General features: G+C 42.9%; 1 protein-coding gene across 1 annotated transcript; it reads right to left on the bottom strand.

The window, feature by feature from the left end:
- Positions 1–326: 326 nt before the first annotated feature.
- dact2 (dishevelled-binding antagonist of beta-catenin 2) lies at positions 327–5,123 on the bottom strand. Its single transcript, XM_078245008.1, has 4 exons — positions 4,685–5,123; positions 3,158–3,290; positions 2,752–3,033; positions 327–2,579 (listed from the first exon to the last, which is right to left on the bottom strand). Exons 1-4 carry the CDS (start codon positions 4,958–4,960, stop codon positions 697–699), a joined length of 2,574 nt encoding a protein of 857 aa, XP_078101134.1. The 5' UTR covers positions 4,961–5,123; the 3' UTR covers positions 327–696.
- Positions 5,124–20,072: the final 14,949 nt, after the last annotated feature.

Raw genomic sequence — 20,072 nt, 5'->3', positions numbered from 1 at the left:
ATTCGCTCTAAACCAGTTGATGGAAACACTTCTAATTCGCATTTTCTTTTTTGCGACATTTTAAAAGTTTGCCTAAAATTCCCTTGACAATTACATGGAAACATGACTACTGATGAAGAAAAGTTGGGTGATATTAATACCAGAGCTAGTACTTACTCCAATCAGCTTATGGACAATAATGTCGTAAAGCTGTCTAAAGATGAAATAAAAGTGAAGAATACATAAACACTCAAACTATCCCAATATATATAAAACATGTTTATTCTAATGAGACAGATATGGATAGTTATAATCAATGAGTAAAATGAAGAGAAAATAAACAGCTATTTGCAATAGGAAATGTAAAAAGATTGTTTTTATTTCTCAGGTACATACAATTACATGACAGAAATGTCTGTGAAATTGTCAAATGCAGCCACATTCTGATAAACTTGAATTACAACATAAATATTTACAAATTAAGTGTAGTGTAATAATTGTGTTATACATGCTTTTGCACCATGCACCATCTTTACAGTTTCAGATTCAACCATTGTAAATTCTTGCCATTTTCTTTTAGTTTAACAAAACAATCAGTGCACAAATGCAGTCCAGTTTAATTGTTGCTTTTCAGTGATGATTAAGGGTGTTGAGCTCAAAGACCACAGCTCTCTGTGTTTTCCCAAAAGTTCACACTCTACCCAGGGGGGAACTTTGCTACACAAGGGTCATGACCTTAAGGGAGGCCGGCTGGAATCGACGAATCTTCTTCTTCAGGGCTCTGGAAGCTTTGATGCGGCAGGCTGATGGCTCTGGGCGTGGGAGCTGCTGGAGGGGCTGTCCAGCTGCGGTGGGCCCCAGAGCAGCCTGAGCCCACACCAATCCTCTCTCCTCTTGGCTGTCCACCTGGTCTTCCTCGTCCAGGGAAAGGCTGCTGTCAGAGTCCGAGAAGGACTGGAAGCTCTGGCTGGACTCACTGTCTCCGAAGCGGTTGGTGGTGTTATCACTCATCTCCCCCTCGCTGCTTTCAGCAATGGTGGAGTGAAACAGTGAGGCGCATTCGGCCGAGTACTCAGACTCACATCTGGGTGGGTAGTTGCTGGACATGTGGGAGGCTGCTGGAGGGTATCTGGCATTCAGATTTTGGAAGAAAGAGTTAGAGGACGTGGAGGATTGGAAGGAGCGAGGAGGTCCTATCCACTGGCCTGACTTGGCACTCATACTGCGGACCATCTGCATGCTCCCTGGTGCCTGAACATGGCGCTCTTTGGACCTCTGACGCTGAGCACATGAGACCTGGAACATCTCCACATCGGACGGCCATTTGGCAGCGCCCTCCCTCCTTTTCCTATGCTCTACAGGCTGCTCATACTCCAGGCACTGCAGTCTGCTGCTTTTGCTTGACTTCGTAACAACAGGGATGGGATGTGGCTTGGGATGGGCCTTGTGGGTGTACATGAGTCCAGGGCTACAGTGGCTGGAGTCTGAGCCTGAGCCCTGTCTGCGCTCCTCTGTGTGACAGGTGGTACATTTCTGGGTCACTTTTCCTTTTCCTGATCTTCTCTGTTCCCCCTTGGTTCCGCCACTAGCCTCTCTGGTCCTTTCCCCAGAGGAGTAGCCATGTTGCTGCCTCGTTGCTCGAGGTTTCTCGCTGCTTTTCCTTCTCAGTTTCACGGCTTTAGTTTTACGGTCTGCCTGTCTCACTTTGACCCTCTGAGATCCAGCAGGGACAAATTTGGCATGAACAAACTCAGGGGAAGCTGTGTGACCAGCATGAACCTCAAAGCTTTGACTCTCCTCTGTGCTGGAGCTGTGGGCCATCACCGATCTTTGCCTATTGCCCTTCCTCTCTTGTGGCATTGACTCTGGATGATCCCCACATATATTCTTTGAATTGCCTTTTGCTACAGTAGCATATTCACCTTTATCATTCTTTCTCATGGATAAAGTGGTGACCTCATCAGAGCTGTACTCCCTCATGGCAGCAGGATAGGAGTATCGGTATGAAACCTCTGGGGCTCTCACTGACTGATTGTGGTTTGCGTTATAAGCTTGCTCTTGGCTGGAGAATGTCATGCAGTGTCTCTTTGGGTCGCTATCAAGTGGGATAATGTTCGTGGTCTGGGCTGGAAGTGGCTGCAGCACAGACACCTCTTTCTGAGACACGTCAGAAAACGCAGTTGAAAGTTCAGTAGGCCTCCTGTGATTGTCACTGTGTTTCTGCAGAGTGTCTGTGCTCGTTTCACTCTGGATTTTGTTCAAGCTGCGCAGTAGGAGCTTGTCAATGTAACCCAGAGTCTTGGTCTCATAGCCCATTTGTGCTCTTTGGAGGGTGTCAGAACCGTTCGTAGGGGGTCCTTGTCCCTCTAGAAGTCCAGGTGTGGCTGGGTCGCCACCATGGTAAAAGATTGGGCTCTGGAGAGCCACAGCGTGCAGGGGGCTGGGGTAGTGGTACACTTCCGTCCCACTGCGGGACACCAGGTTGCTGTGGAACTTGGGGTCCACTGTGGTGGTCTTCAGGTTTGAGCACATTGAGGGTTTCTTTGCATCAACAGATTTGCAGTAGCTTGGTCCTTGAGCCATCATCCTGTCAAGATCACCTGATTAACACAAATACAACACAAAATACTGATTAACCTTTCAAATCACTCATCCACTGAAAAATAACATGGTATTATGCAGCAAAATACATGTTGTAACAACAGTTGCATGGTCCCCATGACAACATAAGAGACATAATGCCAAGAATTAGAGATTGAGAGATATGGTTACCTGTTGACACAGGTCTTGGTCGCGCCTTTTCGCTGCTTGCTCGGATCCTGCTGCTGCCCAGGTGGAGGCCTGTGGCCCGTGGTGGGTTGGGTTGGGTAGTGCTCTCGTCAGCAGAACGCCGGCGGCATACGTCTATGTGTGATGGAGGGCTGATTTGGGAATTAGCAGGGCTCGTGGGAAGGAGGAGAAGGCTTGTCTGGGAGGATGACAGGCACTCACTGTACACAGAGGTGCAGGAGTTGGACAACGAGCAAGAGCCGCCATCACTGAGCTCATAGAAGCCTGGAGAGAGAAGGAACAATTATGCACATGAGTATTTTCTTGTATCATGTGATGGTAGCTTTGGTGGATGCTTGCTATGAGTAAACAACTGCAGGGCATTTTGTGCGAATGTTTGCCTACACACCTGAACTTGGCCTGCTGTCACTCTCCAACTGCTCTGTGGAGGCCTTGCTCACATCCAGCTTCAGCTCACTGATCTGTTGATCCAGCTGCTGCAAGTGAGTCTTCAGGCCTACATCCTGTTTCCGAAGACGAGACTGTAAAACAGACAACAATTAACATTTTAGCCAACACCCTTGGAAATACGTGTAATACAACCTGACCCAAAGGGCCAGTCTTATTCTATTATCTAAGGAAAGGAGGGAGTTCAAGATTATGCAATAAATCTCCTCACGCACACACATGTATACAATTACACAAAAGATTTATTTCTCTGTACAGGTGAAAATTAAGCAGAAAAGTCAGGACGATGGTTAGCAAATGCTTTAATTTCATTAAGACAATGCCCGTTGTTCAGATAAAAGATGCTCTAATGTACAGCCATCAGAAAAACAAAGGCGACTCAGCTGTGGCTGATGATTAACCCCAGCAGGACATGGGGGAGCATGGAAGAAGAAGTGGTGGGTAACTCATTTCTCCCCCACAGCGAGGTCCTGGCCATTGTGTAAACTAATAGAGGAGGAAAGCTTGGGGGTTGGGATGAAGGACTGTTTGCTCTGCAGCTCAGGCTGGGCATTTACTGTTACAGTGGCTCTTCAAATGAGGTCTGGGGGTCCCTGCCTGCAAAATGCACCATTTAATTAATGTTTCATTTTCTTGTGAAATGAAGTTAGTTTGGTTGACTTCTATTCAAACTGTGGCAAAAAAAAGAGTTCTAGGAAAGTGTTTCTTGGCCATTAGGTCTACATATTTAGCTGTGGTGGTTTTTTTTTTAGAAAAATATATGGGGTGTTGAGAGTCTGCAGTAGCTCCATTTTGCAACACAATTTAAACCATATGTTGCCCTAGTACTTTACAATGTGTCTTTCCATGCTTTTGCCCAGTTCTACTAAAAGTCAAGCATAGCACCCTAATCCCTGCACTTCCTGTAAACGGTTATAATAGCAGCCTAAATGGAAAAAGCTTGTCATGGAAAACTCCACACAGCCAGCTATCTCTAACACTCAGAGGCCTCTCATGACTGACTGTCATTCGCAGCAAATTAACCACCTTTAAAAAAAACACTTTATCATTGTTTTTTATATTCTCTGGCATTAGTGGTTAATGATTGAGGTTTGGCCCCCTGCAGTCTGCACATGCACTGTGTGCGCGCACATACACAACTCAAAGTCCTCTTGGTCCTGCGGTGAACCTTGATTTATGACATCTATCCTACTTCCTACCCCCAGCTGAGAGCATGAAAGTGTGTCTGCTAATAATTGAAGACGGAATGCACATGAGCATCAGCTGACTACAATATTCAAACGAACGACTTTATTCCAAGGACAATTAAAAAAAGTAAATGAGAGTGTTTGTCCCATCGTTATAAATACAATCTATAATAAATAGTACATATATTATGGTGACACCAAACTAGTGCCTGCACATAATGTCTCTAGAAAGGTATTTTAATGATACTGTTTTATGGCTTTTGATAGAAACGGCTTCCTACCAACTGTTGCTTCAGGGTTGTCAGGGTCGCCTCCAGCCGTTGTTCCTCAGCCCCCATCATCCTGGGACTCTCCGGTTCTGCGTGGACAGCAGTGGCCGGCTCCTCTCGGTCCATCCGCAGCGCCCAGCTCACCATGTCGCTCTGTCTGTCCTTCAGCAGATGCAGCTCCTGCAGCCCGGCCAGAGCAGCCTGCAGCCTCTCCCCGACCCTGCTGCGGTCTATTCCCGCTGCAGCAGCGGTCATCATCCCTGCACTAGAACCCTTCCTGCTCAGCATGCTGGAGAGCGGCGTCCGGGCATATCCAGAAATAAGATGCTGTAGAAGAAACGTCCTTTGCTCAGACTTCGTTAGTTACTGTCTTTCTGCTACTACTGCTGCTGCTGCTGTTGCTGCTGCTGGGGGCCTGTTTGGTTTTTAAACTACCTGTTAGAATAAATCTTGAGTTTAGAGGAGAGCCTGAGCTCCTCCCACAGACCAAACGGCCCTCCTCCCTATTGGCTGGCCACTGAGTCCAATGAACATCTGGTACTAATCCTCCCCATTCAAGTTCTCACTAGAGCTGCCCAGGCATGTACTGAGTTCATCTGCATAATACCACATGGTATGATGAGCATATTATTATGCTATTTACACTATTGTTGTGTTGCTGCTATTCTCACCAGTAGTAGGCTACCCAGAGATATGTGATCAGCTTTGAGTCTGTAAGTGATTTCAGGGAGTAAAATGGCATGTCCTCTCATTATCACGAAACAATCACACACCAAATCAAAACACAATGTAATCACCTGAAAAGCAGGCATTTAAGCAGTTCAATCCACATGTTTTGTACAAGGACTGAACTTATATGTATAGTTCTGTGCAAACTCAAAGCTTTACTTTACAACAGGCATATCTATAGCACATACATAACTTTTTAGTTTATAGAATACAACACAAATCATTTAGTAGTAGGCTAGTGTTTCTATTTTGCCTTCGAAATAGAGACTTGAGAGAGAAAACAAAATATAGCCCTAGATGTTGTGGCAATATCAACAAGTGATAGATGAATGCCACCCCCTTGTGGTTGTAAAGAATACTACAATTTGTTGACCTGCTCAAGGGTTTATGCCCAATGGACGTGTCTCTCCTATGCTGAGAAGTTAGCTACCTATAAATGATCTTAAAATGAAAGTCTACATAAAGAGTGACAGGCTTTACACAAGTACTTAAAATGTTTTTCAAGACTTTTGAAATAAGATAATAGGACAGTATTTCTTTGTGAAGAAATAGCTGAATATACATGTAATTGTTGTGGACAAGGTAAGGAAAGATCTACCTCCAAAGAAATAAGTCATTCATGGAAAGATCTGATTGGATGATCTGATTGGATGTTGATAGGTTAAAAGTCCCATGACATACTGCTTTTTGGATGCTTTTATAAAGGCCTTAGTGGTCCCCTAATACTGTATCTGAAGTCTCTTTCCAGAAATTCAGCCTTGGTGCAGAATTACAGCCACTAGAGCTAGTCCCACAATGAGCTTTCCTCAGGATGTGCCGTTTCTGTGTCTGTAGCTTTAAATGCTATTGAAGATGAAAGAGGGGGGGCAAGGTGGAGGGTGGGGGTGTGGCCTTGACCAACTGCCATGCTTCGCTTGTTTGCAAGCCATGATGTCTCTCTCTTTCTCATGGGTGGGCCAAATTCAATGGGCGGGCAGAGCAGAGAAAGTGGAGATAACCTTGCTCCTTATGACGTCATAAAGGGAAGATTCCAGATTGGCCCATCTGAGCTTTCATTTTCTCAAAGGCAGAGCAGGATACCCAGGGCTCAGTTTACACCTATCACCATTTCTAGCCACTGGGGGACCATAGGCAGGCTGGGGGAACTCATATTAATGTTAAAAAACCTCATAAAGTGACATTTTCATGCCATGGGACCTTTAATAGTGAAAGCATTCAGTAAAGGCTTCTTAACAGCTCTGTGCTGCTGGAGAAAGTGGAATGATAGAAAATTATTCCCATTTTTTTGGGATTTCCATAACATTCTGGGGATTTCTGGCAGAGATTAAAAGTCCTGTATTGTAAAGTGTCCTTTTTTAAAATTAAAAAGCAGGTCAATGTGCTCTATAAATACTGTGAAAGTATTAAAACCCTCAATCCACAGAGAATTGCACACAAACTGCCTTTAAATGAGCCGTCAGGACTTCTGTATGTCACAACTATACTGTAGAAAGTCATTCCCCGGCTGCAATGACAGTGCTGAGAGTCAAAGAGTGCAGATGCGGAAGACCTGGAAACGCTGACCAATCAGAGCAGACTGGGCTTTTTTAAGGAGGGTGTTTAATGACAAAGGTGCTAAAATGGAGCATTTCATACACAGAGTGAATGCAGGCAGAATGAGAAAAATAATGTGTTTTTTGAAGATTAAAGCATGTAAACATGATGTAGTAGAAACCCAAAATACAAAAATCACCAAACCTATGTCAATGTACTCAAAGTCCACTCAATGAAACGCGTGACAGTACGCCTGCAAATGAAAATAAAGACTTTTCTACAAATATGAACTTCAGTGATATTGTGTTTGAAGCTACGAGTGCCTAAATAAAAGGACACTGACTGTGGTTTAGTTTTTTGCAAGTACTTGAAAACTCAAGAATGTCAATGTCAACAGTTGTATCTAAACTTTAAAGTAAGATAAGTAAAAAAAAAGAAATAAAAAAAAAGATGTCATTCATTTATTGGGGGCAGTGCTTAAATGCAGTAATATAGAATCAGTGAAACTATTTTTTGTTGTAGGTCTATGCTTCGTCATTTAGTTACTAACATCATATCACTTCATTATTTTATCTCTGTTATGCTCACAGCAATGTGACTCACAGGCCCAGTATTTCTCTTCTTTTCTTTTTCGTCTGAGCTGCGGTTCATCTAGCTGAGACGAAGGAAGCACTTGTTCTCATTGTCAATAATCTGATAACAAATAAATGAGGGAATGATTGAGCCCTCATCACAGGTGAAGGAAACGTGATGTAGTCTACAGACTATCCACCTACTCTGCTGCTGTTCGCACTGTATCACAGGTGGGGAGATTCTTTCATGCTGATATCTGCAGCTATCTTGAAGCTGGAGTTAAAAGGAAATACCAAAACACCAGGAGGAATGTACACCTGTGACGCACGCACGCACGCACGCACGCACGCACGCACACACACATATATATATATATTTATACACGGTCTGTCAAAATTAAGTTGATTAACATATTTTAAACAGTAGTTAAATCAACTACATTTCTCATTGCTAAACTATAGATTACATGCTGTGAATGGCATTTAATGCAATAACATAATTCACAGACAATTATATTACAACATAATAATAATAAGACACTAGAGGGCGGTGTCACATCACTTCTCAATCTTGTGAGATTTGTTTTATACTTTGAAATATTGTTGGTGGACAGTTTCATGGACGCTGCATATATCTCTCAATCGGAAATATGAAATTGAATGACCCTGGGTGCAAGCTGAAGCTGTTTCATCCATTCACCATGCAGTTAATCATGGAATTTGCAGATTTCTTTAGGAGATATGTAGCTAGATCACTTGTTTACTTATCCCTGATTGCAAAAACACATCCCCATCACTTTGAAGGTAGGCCCCTCATCAAAATGTTCCTATTATAGCAAAATATACAGCGCATTGTGAAGCTCACTCCTTACAGGGATAGCGTCATGTCCTTGTGATGCTGCTGGCATACAACGCTGCATTGTGATGCCTGGATGTCCCTCTGCCCCCATCCCCTTCAAAGCACTTCCTTCAGGGTGACATCAGCTGGGGTGCTGCTCCAAAAGGTGCCCTCTATTTAGCAGTCAAGTGTTGGCTTTGTACTGGAGTCAACATGGCCGGCCAACTTCTAAATCCAGTCTTGCTTCTCAAATAAAAATCTTTTACCCACAACTTTGCGAGGCTAACTCCAAACAACTTTGTCTCACTCGGGATTTCTCTTTGTGTGGCTTCTCCTTTGTGTGCTGCCTTTATCAGCAGATTTTCCATCCACCCTACTTTTTCCCCCATCCACTTAAGACATGATAAAGTAGCCAAATGTTGATAACGAAACAAAAGCACACGGGCAGGGATCCCTTTTACTGTAGCCATGCTACTTCTTCAAAACAGCTGCAGTGGAAAGAGTTTGTACCTGCTCAGGAGCTCGATACAGACGGGAACAATGGAAGATGCTGCCACAAACAGGATGCGTGGGATGGAAGTCAAAGGGGTAAACATTGGGTGTTGTCATATGTGGGACTGAGTGAGTGTCTGTGTGTATGTGTGAGAGGAAGAGCCAGGGAGTGAATCTGTTGTCAGCTCTGTGTCCATGGAAAAACTTTTCACATTTAGGCATTATGAGCTTACGACTTCAAAGGAGGCAAATCTGATATCATACAGAAGACACTCGCTTGCTTGAAAAGAAGCAGGATTCCTATGATGGGTGTTGTTGATTTTGAGCTATTTCCGGGGGGGGGTTTGTGTATTGTCACATATTTCTGCGTGTGTTGTTCTTGTTGCGTGTCAGGGGATTCCCATGCAGGTTCTCTGATTGAAAATCCCTTTCCCAGGTATTCTGTCATCAACACAGGCAAATATAGGGAATTTCAGAGATCAAAGTGGCCTCTCGTGTCTCATAACAGAGCCTCCGTCACTCTGCTACCTCTGATCACTGCAGTACTGTACTACCACCTCCAGCACAATCACCGCACGCCAGAATGAGTGTGTGACTGAACCTCACACCCTGTGTTTTAATGTTAACATGTGGCCCCTCACCAGTAGATCTCTGCTCCTGAGTTACAGAGCGAGAGAGTTTTACTGTAAATGAAATGCATCTGTTCTTTATCTGCAGCTTCTTAAATAGATACATCCTTCTAAAAGAAAGGCTTCCAGTGAATTCACCTCTACTTTGGTTTTGGGTGTTTTTGAAACCATAGACTTATTTTTAATGCCGCTAGTGATTTCTAATCTAGAACACTCCAACTTTATCTCACCCATGAGACATGTTAGGGATAGGCTGGTTGTGTCTTCAAATCCTGAAACAGAAAGCAGAATTAATTTGTTGTTCTGAATTTATTGGACACTTCCAATGTATTCAAAGCTGTATCCAAGAAACATAACGCGCCACTGCTTTTGACACTGACTAACATCGACAATGCGTGTAACAGGTCCGGGGGTTTTTACAAGGTATTTGAGATATGTTCTGCTTTATAACTGGTAGCGCCTACAGATACTGTCAAACCTACTGAAGAGCAAAAGCTCAGACAGTCACTGCACAATCCACCATGTCAGTTTTCCAATTCATTGTCAGTGAAGCAGCTCCAGGATTTATCTCCTGATGAAATCCCAGATTAGAGGCTTCTTTCTGAGTTTTTTTTTTTGTTGCTTTGATTGAGAGTTGTTCGTGCCAAAAAATGTTGAATGAACTGTCTAATGTTGGAATTCTCTTTGCTTTGCTTTACTTCATCCAATAGGGACATTTAATTAAATAATACAGAGGGGTATTCATTAAAGCAGTTCTAAAATTGGTTCCTTCAGTTATACCAGTCACATTGTGAGAAGCTTATAATGTACTCCTGACGATGTTTGAGTCCTGTAAGTTAAAAAAATTATTATTTTTAAAGAGGATTTTTGATAGCAGACTGTTTTGTGGGCACGTGGAGGCCTGTCCCCAATGGTGGACCAGATCAGCCGTATCTCTTTCTATCATCGTGTCCACCGTGTGCTGAACTACCTCTTTAGACTTTCAGTTGATTTCCCCTCAGAGTGCAGCACCCCTGCACATAAGAGAGACCTTTATGCCATGTGCTTGCAAAATTATCTCCTCATCAAATTTTATTTGAGCTGAACAAATTTTTGTTTATTCAGCGAGTGAGGGAGTCTGGCTTTCATGCTGAACTCTTGCAAATCATAAAGACATCAGTCTAAATTAACTGATTTAGCATTGCCTTACCTATGAATGCAGTGTGCTGCAAGATCCCATGGAGAATTTAAAGCAATAGATGGTCTATACCTCTTGTATGACAAGCTGGGGGAGCTGTTTGGAAAATGTTTCCCTCCCCCCTGTGTAACCCCAAGGGGATTTGTCAAGGGGCACAGTGTGCCACGCACAATTGCTGTGAATGTGATGTGAAGTTTTTTTATCATGTTTGTTTTGTTTACACCTGCTTCTTCCACAAATATTTTATAGAGGTTTGAGACAACTTATATTTGTGTACAGTATATGTGTCTGTTTGGGGAAAACAGAATGAACTAGACACAAGTCTGAAAGACATCATTCACCCGGGGAAGGCAGGCTACATTTCAGGCATGGATGTAAAAGTGTCAAAGTCCATACAAGAGACACTGAGTCTCAAATGGCCCATATCTTTTCATAGGAGACACACGTCTGAGCTGTGTAAGACTTGGACATGGTACTTAACTGACCCTGTCTGCAGGGCACTGGACACCCACGCTTCCCTGTAGCCTCTGCAGAGTTAGGATCTAACCTGAATTCAACATCTGTTAATAAAAGGAACATTATTACTACAGTGCGAACCAGATTTAAATGATGACACACTATCACAGCCTCTTGTGGTTTGCAAGTCCCTGCTCTGTTTCTGTCCAAACAGCAGAACAGACCAGACAGTTATTGATCTTAAACAGTTTATTAGTGCAGACCTTAAGGCGGCAATTTACTTCTGGATAACAGAGTTGAGCAACAGTCTCAGCATGCACACAAAGAATGTACTGAAGGGTACTGACATTTCTTCTTTTGGTCAAAGATGTTCATTGTGCAACGGTGGTTGAGTCAGCAATCTTTTTGAGTAACACAACTGTGGCTCAATCGAGCTGCACAAAGAGATGTTTTGTGAAATCGTACATAAAGAACTGTAGTTCTGAAGACAGGATTGTTTCTGTTTTTAGCCACTCCGGGGATGCCAATGTTGGTCGGTCGGTCAGTCCACCACTTTGTTCGAGACTGAAATGCCTCAACAACTATTGGGTGGATTGCCATTACATTTGGTACAGATATTAGTGGTACCCAGAGGATGAATCCTAATGACTTTGGTGATCCTCTGACCATCATGAGGTTCACATTTGTGATTTTGAGTGACAATTTTGACAAGACATTGATCTGGATTGATGTATTGCTCGAATGATCAACGATCAAATACCATTGATGCATCTTTAGAAATGTGCCTATTCTTTTTTATTAAAAACAATAGTTTGTTTTTCATTAAAATGTCTGTGGGTTAGGGTTAGATATGCTAGATAGTGCTCAGTAATGAAATGGTCAAATCATATTTCAGTTGCTTTTTGTGAGATGATATAAATTTAAGCAATTGTGTTAAATGAGCCTATGATATAGTATCATATCGATCGCATGGCCCCTGACTTTCTGATATTACCAAATATTGCATAGTTGTGCGACAAAACAATATATCGTATTGTGATAAAACTTGTGATTTACACCTCTATTATGTATTAAGACCAACATTTATATTTTAATAGTCTGCCTCAACAAAGTCTCAAGATCTGAACTAAACCTTTTAAAGGCAAAAGTGTAAAGGGAGGAATTTAAAATAAACAGTCCCTTATCCACCCCTCTCTCTCACGCACAAACTGCACACAGAGAGGAAGTCTGTTGTCCAACCCAGCATCCAGGGAAGGGAAGCTCTGCTGTCATAGAAAAAATACAATACAATGTCAGTTGTTGTGTCCTTTGTCCTGTCTGTGTGCACTGTTTATGTACGTTTTATCAAGATGGTGGCAAAGACATAAAAGCCTGGTTCGGCTGCAGCAACTAAATCTCCTCTCCTCCTTTAAAAGGGCAGCTATTTTGACGGAGCAAGTTTCTTCTTGCACACAGGAACACCAGCAGACGTGGCTTGGGACATCCACTAAGCTATCGCAATGCAGTTGCAGCACAGACTCAGGAGAACCAAACTCTCTCTTCTCTAAACTTCCCTCATGTCTGATCAGCATCTGATCGTGGCATCAAATCTTCATGAGATGAGTTTGTTCTGAGATATTTAGCCTTTAGATTTTTGGGTTCACAGGAATATAACCACAGGCTATTACAGGTTGAGTTCTGAAATGCTTCCGTCTCCACGCAGGTGTGCAATTTAAAGAGGCCTCTTTATTTGCAGAATCACTTGAAGTTTTTCCACCTGTGGGGAGTTTGACAGAATTGGCCTCAGGGTGGCATTACAATCCGTTTGTCTACGCAGAATTGTTATTCAAATGTGCACACACAGCTGCCCCACTCCCCTTTCCCTTGTTCAGAAATAATAATAATAAGAAGAAATAACGTGAGGTCTTGTGTTGTTGAACACTGATGACAACCCAATGTGCTGTGTGGTTTGTGACCACCACTCCCAACCCCCATCCGTCATCCCAAATCAAAACAACCTGCAGCTCTCTCCTCGATTGCACTCGACAGGAAAACACGAGGTGATCTTGTGTCCCTCAGACAAGCAGAATCCCAAGTGTGAGCTTGGGTGTGAGTAAATTACACTTGATAGGTTGAAGAGCTGAGGCTCTCAGTGTAAACCGGTTCAATCAAAATAATACATCAGAGCACATTAATTTGTACTTGAGAGGAGATCAAATGTAAAACCCCCGGCTGACCCCTGAACACTTGCTCCTGAACCCTTCACCCCCTCCTCTGGTGTGCTAATCCTCCTGGAGCCCTCCATGGGAGCTCATGTGGCCCACAGAGGAGATGGACCGGAGGAGGATGAGGCTGACAGCACCAACACAGCTGGCCTGCTGAGCCGCGAGCTGGGATTGAAAGCCTCCTAGCACCCACGTTCACAGATGTGATAGTCCCCGATGAGGAGGAAAAACCTCTTGTTCTGTCCCATGCCCGCCATGTGCTCGCCCCTTCAGAAACCACACTCCATGGTGAACATTGTGTGCTGGCCAGGGATCTGATGGCTACGGGAGGCGTACGTGAGTGTGTTTCATTAGACACAGGACCACACAAGACTGTTGTTGGGTATTTCCATAAACATTTTAAATAAAAGGCTACATCTATCAAAAGCACCAGATTAAAGTTTGATTTTGCACAAACAAAAGACTCGGGGGCCGCTTTCCCAGAGCAATCATAGAGCCAGAGTCCAGTGAAAAATGTATCTTTTGTTTCTGAGGTGTTTCCCCTCAACCATTGCAACACGCGTGTCATTTAAATTATGAGCAAAGAGGATCAATCTAGAGCATATTCTTTCCCAAGACTACCATTTTAATGTATTTTCATCTCAGAAGCCAACTCACAAACATCAAATCAACAAGTTTATCTATCATTTAAGGTACAATGAATCTGGCAAACAGGGCTCGGCACAATAAGAGAAACAATTGCTAGGAATCTCTCCCTGAGGAGGAGCAATTATCTTTCCCCTCTATCAGGGTGAGTGTGTGGATTAGAAGTGTTTGTAACAAGATAATGTGCAGCAAATGTTTGCAAATTCCACTGAGTGAAGCACTCCTCACATATTTGAAGAATGAGCGTTCTAAACTTGCAGACTGTTAAAGTCTTGCTTTATACTGAATGATAGTCTCCTTTGACCAGGAGATGACACCTTAAATAGAGGGAGCCAAAGGTCAAGCGGCGGAGCAAATGGAGCTATTTACAAAATGCCAGCGTAAATCCTCTATCCCTGCTCGTCGTTTATGCTTTGAAGGTTCATCTTGCATTATGTTTTAGGCAAGTTAGATAAAAAAACCAAGGCCATTCCAGTGCGGCAGGAGGACATGAGGACTCTGCTGCCTTTATTGGTCATATATTTCTCCTGACAAAGCCTACAAAGCACTCATGTAAATCCTCCCAGTATCACATATCAGCGCATGTATTTGCAAAGGTACAGCCAGACGACTATTTAAATCAGTGTCCCAGCTCTGAATTTATTTATTGCTGTGTTTGGATGGCAAATAAGATTTTGATGGAGTGGCTGATAGCACAGACTTGTTTCTGGACATGATGTGGTGGTGAGTTTCCATAGCTGCTTGAGCCAAGAGCTGAGACGCGTGATTAGAAAGGGAAATTTTGGGGTGAAATAAAAAACTCCATCCCTGACATTTTCTTGTGGTGAAAAAGTTGTGAACTACAGGGGAGAGGCAGGGGCCAAGGCCCCATAATATAGCCCTTCTCTCCAAGGCCAGGTCTGACGCAGGGAGCCCGACGCTCCGCGGGTTGGGACAGAGCAGGTCTGTTTGGTGAGCCAACCATAGAAACTCTGTCACCTCTCTGCGCTGCGTGGAAACCCCTGTGCACTGTCACTAACAGCATCCCACAACAGCCACACGTTGACTGTGTTAATTTGTGAAGCTTCACCTGCATTTTGTTTTACACATAAAGATGTTTACAGACTATAACTGATCCTGAAAAGTCTGAAATAATGCTTTCATATGAACTTGACATGAAGAGCATGTCAAATATTTGAAGGTATTATCATTTAATAGACCTGTACATGTTTATGAATATTGTCATGATAAACTTCATTAAAGTAATAGTTTGAGATTTTGGGAAGAACACTTATTTGCTCTTTTGCAGAGAGTGAGATAAGAAGATCGATACCACTCTGATGTCTGTACGCTAAATGTGAAGCTGGAGCCAGCAGCCGGTTAGCTGAGTTTAGCTTAGCTTAGTTTAGCTTAGGTTAAAGACGAGGGATTGTTCAAAAGTAACAAAATCCACCTACCAACATCTCTAAAGTTAGCTAATTAAAATATAATATCTTGTCAAGTCAACTTTATAATAATAAATACAGTACATTCTTAAAAGTGCAAAAGTAAGGCAAAACCAAATGGTATAGAAAACTAAAGAAATTGAAAATGTGCAATATAAAGGAAAAATATAAAATGAAAGTGAAAAAGTGTTCCTCGGTGGCCATTGCTGTAACTGAAAGAGGGGGGTTGGGGGGGGTTCAGAGTCCAGAGTTCTTGGGGGCAGAGGGGAGGGGAGGGAGAGAGGGAAGGGTGTTTAATTCTTATTTGTTAAATCGGTACAAAAATGTTGTGGTTTTACATGGGACGCCCCTGCGCACATAACCCATTTTTGTGAAACAAATGTGTTAATTAGTGACCTAATGAGAGGTGCTGCTGGTAAGCCGACTTTGTTACCTTTGGACAAAGCGAGGCTAGGCCAGCTGTTTCCCCTTGTTTTCAGTCTTTATGTTAAGATATGCTAACTGGCTGCTGGCTGTAGATTGCTAAATTTATAGTACAGACATGAAAGTGGTACTGATCTTCTTACTTTACTCTGGGCAAAAAGCACATTTCCCCAAATGCAGAACCATTGCTGTATCGTTCCAGAATGAACGATACAGCAACTAACACATAATCAACTAAAGTTGTAAAGTTCTAGGCATTAACTCCCAGAAGCTTATTGCACCATATAAGGTGAAAATGTCAGAGAGGATTTTTTTTGCAAAGCTTTGTAATTATTTTTCTTCTGTGTCAGAAAGTTCAAGGCCTGGTAACCAGCTGTTTGAGCAACACACGTTTTGTATTAGAATTGAATATTGTTTTTGCTGATTTCCTCAACACTCATTAAAGTTAACATATATCTTAAGCTGTCAAAATGCATGTGTCAAGATCTGTGTTGGAATTCGTGCACCTCTGTTTATTTGTCTCCTTCATGTTGGGTCCTGATTTTGCAACACTGTCTTAGCCAAGTTTCTTTGGGAAAATATCAGTTAGAAAAAAAACTAAACAAATTACATTCCTATCAGCCTCCGCTGTACTTTGGATTTAGTGGTAATTGACAAATGGTAGCATGCTAACAAACTAAGCCTGCTAACATTGCTAACAAACTAAGCCTGCTAACATTGCTAACAAAGATACCTTCTAAAGAACAATGACATGTCATTGTGACAATGTAAGCATACCAACATTAGCATTTAGCTTCAGTCAACACTGTGCACCGTCCTCACATTTTAAGAGTAAGCTTGAAACTCTCCTCTTAAAGCTTATAGTTAAGGAGTGAGGAGTGGCAGCGTTCGCCTAGACCGGCGGAGGAGGGTGTAGCCACAGCCTCGGCCCGCCCCCTCCTTCGCTCTGCTTCTCTTCATAGTAGACTGATTCATCTACCAGCCCTTTGTAGGCCTGGCTCAGGTCTGCCTTGGACCAGCTCTTAGTTATGCTGCTATAGTTTTAGACTGCCGGGGGACTTCCTTTGACACACTGAGCTCCTTTCTCTTTCCATCTGTGTGCATTCATGTCCCAGTAATGCTTGTTACTAACTTGGCTCCGGGGAGCTTATTCCCCGCAGTCCTTGGACTTCCTTGGACTGGGGTGGCAGCTAAATCGTGTTTGCACCTGTTGTCGTGGTCCTGCTCAACGCCCTGCTACGCCCTGCTACGCCCTGCACTACTACTACTATTATTTCTAGTCATAGTACTGCTCATCATACTAACTGCTATTATTATGAATCTTATTTCTCTATATCTGTATATCTGTATCAGTGTCTCTGTGTCCCAACCAGTAGCGGCGGATGGCCGCCCACCAAGAGTCAGGGTCTATCCGAAGTTTCTGCCTGTAAAAAGAGTAACATCTTTAACTTACATAAATGTTAATTGATGTAAAACTGCACCATGAAAAAGCATTGTTAAACACAGCCTTCACAGTGGAAGAAAGCAGGTTTTGTTGTGATAGAATCTGTCCCACGTTCAGACCACATCCTGTGAGGTCCAGCTCATGTCAGATCCCCCTGCCAGTTAAAACCGCCATTTACTGATTAGTTCCTATCAGTTCTCTGTATGACGGGGATGTGGGTATCTCTTTGGGTATCTAAGCTATGTAAACTCACCGCTGTGGGTCATGGCGCAACAACTTCCTCCCCACGGCTCTGCACGAGGAGACGGTGGCATAGGTAAAGAATAACAGATTACTCTCACGCCTGTGGCCTGCAGGATGAGTCACAGATAGTGTCATCACTGAGATGAGATGAGGAGGAAAGTGCCAGGGTGCCATGTCGTTATCATCATGGCTCATCTCTCACTGAACTAGCAAGACTATACAAGACAGGTTGGCATATATTCAGTGTAATCAAAAAGGTATCGATCACATCTTACCGTCTGTCTGTAATGCCATTAAAAGCAACATTGGCGATTGCCAGTGCCAGGAAAGTCATGATCTTGTTACAGCTCATCAAAAATGATTTACCCTCCTTTTGTGCCAGTTAAAGTGAGCACAAACTACAGCTAGAGGAGAGATGTCCTGCTTTTCATGACAGGTTGTATTGTTTCAGCCCGAAATAACTAACACATGTGCAGCCCAAAGAACTTCATGATTTTAAAATAACTCAAATGATTTGCACCACAGTTTAAACTCCAGTAATGTGTTTGTGTTTAAGGATTGCTAAGAAAGGACTTGTTGATTGTGTATCACTGGTCCTGTTCCAAGTCACCGACCTGCCACACACTCCGTGCCCTGTGGGACTGAATGGTTACATCACTCAGTTGCACTGACATTGCACACAGATTTTAGAGCTTTTTTTATTTATTTTTTTAAATGTGAGTTCATGTGCATGGAATAGATATCCACAACTAAAATCAAGAGCATGGAATAGGAGTTTGCATAGGGGAATTGTGGCTTGTGTTGCCTGGAGAATGAATAGACTTTACAAGGAAGCTCTCAGTTGGTCAAATGAAGAGTTAAATTTGGATGCTCTCGACAAATTTAAAAGCATTATTGATATGCAAAGAAAAATATCAGGATTGGAAGCAGGGTTAGGAGCCACACATAACTAAATCATATATAAAAAGCCAATAAAAACTTAGCGAAATGAGGCATGAATGCTTTCTTGTGTCACCAAATATTAGATTATGCAAGTAATCAGTCAGCGATGGCTTGGAATTGAAGGAGGCACCGAAGGCCAAGTCATGTCAAGCCGTCAACTCCTTTCGCCAGCTCGTCGCTACGCAGTCCTCGCTGTTTGTGATTGATGACCATGGCTTGTACATGACCTAGCCCAGTGAGGAGCCTTCCCAGCACTGACCAACACTGAACACTACAGGGTTTTACTCAGCTTACATCATGGTAGAAAGAGCCATAATGCAGCCCCATATTTCTTGAACGTTGATATTTTCTTGCGAGCAAAACAAGTATGCATCTGAGATGGTGAGCTTAGGTCTGGAAGGAGTCATAAAACTTACATCTTGAACCGGATGGATTAAGTGGTGAGTTGAGCATGTAAAAACAAACCTGGGTCGATGCCTCTTTCATGGTTTCGACTTCAGCTGGTGTTTGGCAGGTATTCATCAAAGTTGCAACATAACTTATATCATGATGTTTTCTTAAAGATAAGCCTTCATTCTGCTGGGTTCAATCCCAGCATGGCAACATCGCAAACAGCATCTTCAGGCACCAACTGTAAGCGTCACACCTGATTTTATTGACAACTATAATGATTATATTTCACGTACTGTAATTACTACAGTCAAAATATTGTCTTAAAGCCTGAGAAACTGTATGGTGCAGAGTCTAAACAAAATAAACACACAAGGAAGGGTTTGTGGATGGAAATCCTGTTTGCTTACACTGCAAATGTTGGCTTTAATAATTTACGTAGGAACGGTGTCATGCAGTGTTTTGTTTTTTTTTGTCCATGGAATTCTTTAGGTGGAATAATTTAAAGATGACAAATCACTGGTAGAAGATAGAGAGGGAGACAGTGAGATAACAGAGAGGTACTGGGAGTGTTGGAAGGACAGACAAAGTGAGAGAGAGTGGATTGTGCCTTTCTGTCTATCTGAGTGCATGTAAACCTTTTGTGCAGTGGGGGAAGTTTGAGCCCTGAATTATCTACATTGTTTGAAATTCCCTTCCCTCTTGTGTCTTGGCAGACGAGGCACAGGCTGGGGTGTCCATGTGGGTGACTGTAAATGAAACATTCCACGCTGAGTTCAGGACGGGGTTCTTCTTGACTCATCGTCCGTCACTGCATAAAGCTCGCTCCCTGCTAGTGAAGCAGCCCATTCTTCTGTCCACGGTGAGCCGGGCAGTAAATTCTCAGGGCCCTCATTGTTGAGAGCTCCATCACCTCCCTAGATGCCTCTATCTCCCTAATCCACCTCTTATGAACATCTGCAGTGATGGCCCACAGTGCACGACGCAACTGTGGCTGGAACGTCTGTGTTCACCTCAGTGACTCTGTAGACAAACTCAAGTGGATTATCTTCAAACATAATCAAAAGTAAACACCTGCATGAGTTTTGCCACTGAATCAGAACAAGTCTCTTTGTGCTCTGCTGAAACTGAAGACAAACTGGGACAAAATCAACCCAAAGCCATTCGGACTCAGACAAGCAACTCCTTTTTTAAAAAAACAAAACAAAAAAAACATTTATTCATATAAGGAAATTAAAATTATATTGCTTAGCGTGCAA

The sequence above is a fragment of the Sander vitreus genome, unplaced genomic scaffold (assembly GCF_031162955.1).
Source record: "Sander vitreus isolate 19-12246 unplaced genomic scaffold, sanVit1 ctg350_0, whole genome shotgun sequence".
Taxonomy (NCBI): Eukaryota; Metazoa; Chordata; class Actinopteri; order Perciformes; family Percidae; genus Sander; species Sander vitreus.
This window is presented reverse-complemented; position numbering and strand designations above follow the sequence as displayed.